Source organism: Scophthalmus maximus, chromosome 1, assembly GCF_022379125.1.
Source record: "Scophthalmus maximus strain ysfricsl-2021 chromosome 1, ASM2237912v1, whole genome shotgun sequence".
Taxonomy (NCBI): Eukaryota; Metazoa; Chordata; class Actinopteri; order Pleuronectiformes; family Scophthalmidae; genus Scophthalmus; species Scophthalmus maximus.
In genome coordinates this window covers 19,457,598-19,462,558 of record NC_061515.1, presented here as the reverse complement: position 1 = coordinate 19,462,558, position 4,961 = coordinate 19,457,598, and the positions used below count along the sequence as shown (strand labels likewise).

At 51.4% G+C, this 4,961-nt stretch overlaps 1 protein-coding gene across 1 annotated transcript; it reads left to right on the top strand.

Moving 5' to 3' along the window:
* The first annotated feature begins 523 nt into the window (after window positions 1–523).
* Window positions 524–3,391, top strand: LOC118311218 (piggyBac transposable element-derived protein 4-like). The gene is made up of 4 exons (XM_035634879.1): window positions 524–631; window positions 727–1,120; window positions 1,208–2,019; window positions 3,140–3,391. Exons 1-4 carry the CDS (start codon window positions 524–526, stop codon window positions 3,389–3,391), a joined length of 1,566 nt encoding a protein of 521 aa, XP_035490772.1.
* The last annotated feature ends 1,570 nt before the right edge of the window (window positions 3,392–4,961 follow it).

Below are 4,961 nucleotides of genomic sequence, written 5' to 3'. Positions count from 1 at the left end.
TTCCCAAAGCGCCTCAGCTCTTTCTCCAGCGCCTCGTTGGGAATGAACGGAGGGACTCCGGACACGGTGATCCGGGTCGACGACACTGCCAACGGGGAAACCTGAATGAACTCCTCGTCCAAAGTCAGGCCGGTCTCAATGAGCTGTGTCACAAGGTTCTTATCCTTGAAAAAACCGACCACTGCTTTGTTCATTCGAGAGGCATACGAGATGTTCCCGTGTCCTGCCTGCTCTCCCACGGCGAGTAGCACCTGCTCCACTGTGGCGCCCTGCGGAGGCACCAGCCTCACCCCGTACCTAAGGGACAAGGGAGGCGTCTCGGAGGACGCCATCCCCGCCACCAAACACGGAACAAACTATACAACAAACAACACAAAACCAACACAACTAACACCAAACTAACACACGATCATACAATTAATACACAGTTAGAAAAAATAGAAAAAGTACGAAAATCTTCCCTCGCTCTTCAACACCAAACTCCCACACACCGGAGAAGGAGAAGAAGAAGAAGCTGCAAGCAATGAAGAGGAGGACGGGGAAGCAGGCGTCCACGTGTACCAAGACGTGTTCCCGTCAAAGAATGGGACAATCGAATGGTCATCAGTACCCCTGGGTGAACCAGCTCAAGGTAACGCCCCTGAATACCCCGTAGGTCCTACAGCAGAGGCGACTGCTGGCGCTCGGGGCATCTTGACCTTCTTTCTGTTGTTCTTCACTGCCGAGCTAGAGAGACTTGTCTTGGTAGCGACCAATCGAGAGGGTTCAAGAAAGCACAGTGCGAGGACCTGGAAACCGATGAACGAAACGGACTTGAGGGCCTATGTGGGTCTGTTGATTCTGGCGGGCATGTACAGGTCATGGGGTGAAGCGGCCGTGAGCCTGTGGAACGCAGAGTTCGGAAGGGCAATTTTCAGAGCGACCATGTCCCTGAAAGACTTCTACCGCTACTCGAAAACACTGAGGTTTGACGATCGGGAGTCAAGGCACGTCGGTGGGAGATCCTCGGACAAATTGGCCGCTATCCGAGAGGTGTGGGACATGTGGTGCGAGCGGCTGCCTGCCCTCTACAATCCGGGGCCCGATGTTACGGTGGACGAACGAATTGTTCCTTTCAAGGGTATTGTACAGTTCATCTAATCCAACCGACCTGTCAGTGCATATATGTTGTTGAGCTCGTCTTTATGTGTCCACTCTCCTCTTCCAGGCCGATGTTCCTTCCTTCAGTACATGCCCATGAAACCGGCTAAGTACGGACTCAAACTGTGGGTAGCGTGCAAAGCGAAAACTAGCTACGCGTGGAGGATGCAGGCGTACACTGGCAGACAAGATGCCTCGGCCACAGCAAGGGAGAGGAACCTAGCCTTGCGGGTCGTGCTAGATCTGACCCAGGGACTGGAGCATCGAATGGTTACGTGCGATAACTTCTTCACGTCGTATGAGCTCGCTCGCGTGCTCCGCAACAACAACATCACTAAGCTGGTGTCCGTGCACGGGCGGCAGGTGTTCTCCTCCAGGTTCGCTTTGTCCGAACTGGCCACCCTTGTATCCTACGTGCCCAAAAGGGGCAAAACCGTACTGCTCCTGAGTATCGGTCACCCGAGACCCAAGATCGACAGCCAGCGCAAGGACAGGAAGCCACATTTGATCCTGGATTATAACCGCACGAAAGGCGGCGTGGACAACCTGGACAAGGTGCTTGCTGGTTACAGCTGCAGGAGAATGACTGAGCGCTGGCCAGTCGCCCTGTTCCACAACATCATAGACGTGTCTGCATACAACGCGTACGTGATATGGAGAGAAACGCATCCGGAATGGATGCCCGGGAAGCGAAATCGCAGGAGGCTTTTCTTAGAGCAGCTGGGCAAGGACCTGTTCACACCGCTCATAATGCGTAGGGAACACGCACCTCGCGCAGAGCCCGTGTACGCGTTGATGAGCGCGGTCCGAGAGGCCTGCTCAGATGCTACGGCCCCACAGCGTTCGGAAAAGAGAAAACGGTGCCAACTGTGTCCGAGGGCAAGAGACGCGAAGACACGCACCCTGTGCACGGGATGTCAGAAATACATCTGCAGCGGGTGCACACTGCCCTTTTGCGCTGCTTGCACAGGGATCCCGAGGCAATGATATGATATGATATGATATGCTATGATTATGATAACAGTGTGTATGTGTACCTAACAAAGCGATACAATATAAGGTTGTGCACCAATGTGATACGGAGTCTGTAGTCATTCCATCTCTGTGAGAGAGTGTGGTGAACAACAGCAAGTAGCACGTACCATGTTGAAACACAATAAACAACATGAGCGGATATCCGTCACGCAAAACATCACGCAAAACATTTAACGCGCACAAAGCATATGGTGATAGGGTCCGACCACCATTCACAGAGTCCAACCACCGTTCACCGAGTCCGACCACCCTTCACTCGGTCCGACCACCGTTCACTCGGTCCGACCACCGTTCACTCAGTCCGACCACCGTTCACTGCGTCCGACCACCCTTCACTTGGTCCGACCACCGTTCACATGCAAGATGCACAAAGCTTGGGTTTCGGAGTGTGCACACATTGTGTGTCCCTGCAATATGCGCTGCGATGTGTGCAATGCACTGATCACAGAGATTAGGAAGATCTACGCTAGCTGAGGCACTGGATAATGGCTTTCATTTGCCTACCGACTTGGTTGTGAGACGGATATGAAAAGGAGACAGAAGGGTGTGGTGTGTGCATGCTGAACGAAACACAAGGACACTGTGAGGGTTTAACAGTGACTTCAATTGCCATATATATATCCACCTTTGTTCGTTGTACAGCGGGTTCGCTGATTTTTGCTTTTGTACACTTTTGCTGCTCTTGGACACTGTGGTGTAGTTCAAATAAAACACATAATACTGTGACGTAGAGGGTTTACCGTGACTTTAATTGCCATATATATATATATATATATATATATATATATATATATACTCTTTTGTCCGTTGTACAGCGGGTTCGCTGACTTTTGCGTTTGTGCACTTTTGTTGCACTTTGCGTTTGTACACCTTTGGTGTGTTTGGACACTGATGTAGTTCGAATAAAACACATGACAACCACCAGTACTTCTCTATGTCTTCTTTATTTTGTATTCTTACTCAGACAGATACTGGGGCAACACATAACAAAGCATACAGGTATAATATGACAAAGGAAACAGGCCGCCCTGCAGTAGTGTCCACTTACACAGACCTATCCGCGGTCCGCTGTAAACTTGAGCTGTACCTGACTCTGCTGTCGCGGAGGCTATTGCTCTTCTTCCGCCTCATACACAACCAGCAGCAAAGCACACAGCACGCACAGCTACCGACCAGGACCAAGGCGACCGCCGAGAGTGCCACGTACAGCCCGTAGCGTGCCCAGAATGAGTCCTGGTTGTCTCGGTGCAGATCGATACCGTCCGCGACCGCGTCACTTTCGCGTTTGAGGAGAGCGAGTATCTTTCATGTAGAAGCCATTTCCCACTTTGAGTATCTGGTCCACAGTTGCGACTTTGTCCTCGGGCAAACCGATGACTTTGGCCAATTTGGAGATGGTCTCTCTGTTGTTGATCACCGCATCTCCCACGGCGCTCGCGAGTCCTTTCCCCCTCTTCGAGGTAGCGACTCTCTTCACAGCTTCCAGGGCTTTCTTTAACTTGTTCACGGTCGAGGCCTTAGTGTCGATCTTATAGACGCCTCTCGCGACTGTTGCCTTGCCCGAACTGACTTTAGTAGAGCCCGCGTAGACCTCGCAGTTCGAGGACCTACACTCTTTGCAGAGTGTCATCAGGCAATCCTTAAGAGTCTGGCATGTTTGGCATTGTGCTGTCCGAACGTTTTCGCCACTTGGACATTTGTAGGATACCTCTTTATCTTCCGAGCCATAGGTCTTCAGCGCGAGTCTGTTCAGGTTGCCGAAGATGACTCTTCCGTGATCGTCCTTTTTGCTGTATCCTTTGAACAGTCTCGTGTCCATGCAACGTTTCACGCCACAAGTCTGGCACACCAGTTGCTTGTAGTCTTTGTACTTGGACGTGGGTCCTATAGAAGAGCCGTCCACGGTGACGGTCTTACCGTCCAGACACTGCGTGCTGTAGGTCTTCTTGTCTGATCCGGAGCCGGTGGCGTGGGACACCGCGATGGTCAGGCAGAGGATTGTACAAAACAACATTTTCTCCATTCTCCTACTATGCGGGATCGGTTTTCTGCTCAGAAGTTCACTTGTGTCCAGGAGGAGCTGCTGTGTCTACAATGTGTAAGGGCTTGTGAATATATGTGTGTATAAATATATATATAGGGTTCCTAATGACAGAAATTCCCTTGTGAATCAGCAAGTGGTAGTCTACCAAGAGCCCAAGGTCTCCACCCTGATGTTATGAGAAGAGTGGGTTGAACGGGGAAGTCCCGCATGGCATTCACACAACATAACACTATACATAGAGCCCTGGTCGGACTCTGCGAACGGTGGTCGGACTCTGCGAACGTAGGTCGGACTCCGCGAACGTAGGTCAGGCGCTGAGAGTCCTAGACCCAGGGTTCTCAGGGGGATTCCAGGGGACTGAGTAGATATATGCACGGGTCTGTCAGCAATGGCTCTATGTCGCAGACGATCCTTGGGCTCTCGAACACCCCGATTGAGTAGTACTTTTTCATCGTCCGTATCATAAAACATACAACCTAATCGGGCGCACGTTGTTTGTCGAAGCCACAATGGTAAGGGTACATCTCACCATCCTCTCGTTGTACATAGTTTCTACTCTGGGCTGCAATGTCAAGGACAACCAAGGCTGCTGCATGTGTGGCATCGGTCACGTAATGAGCTTGCCAGGATCCGCAATGCGTACCCTGTGGACTAGACGAACACATGGATAAATACAATCGGATGACGATTTGCGAAAGGCAGCCCTACTGTCACCCCCTCTAGAATTTCAGGGACTTTCGGG

What these genes read in the sequence shown, in the direction of transcription:
- LOC118311218 (XM_035634879.1), top strand. Translation starts at nt 524, where the DNA reads ATGAAGAGGAGGACGGGGAAGCAGGCGTCCACGTGTACCAAGACGTGT. An exon ending in CCTGGGTGAACCAGCTCAAG is followed by an intron (nt 632 to 726) that starts GTAACGCCCCTG and finishes TTCACTGCCGAG; the next exon opens with CTAGAGAGACTTGTCTTGGT. An exon ending in ACGAATTGTTCCTTTCAAGG is followed by an intron (nt 1,121 to 1,207) that starts GTATTGTACAGT and finishes CTCCTCTTCCAG; the next exon opens with GCCGATGTTCCTTCCTTCAG.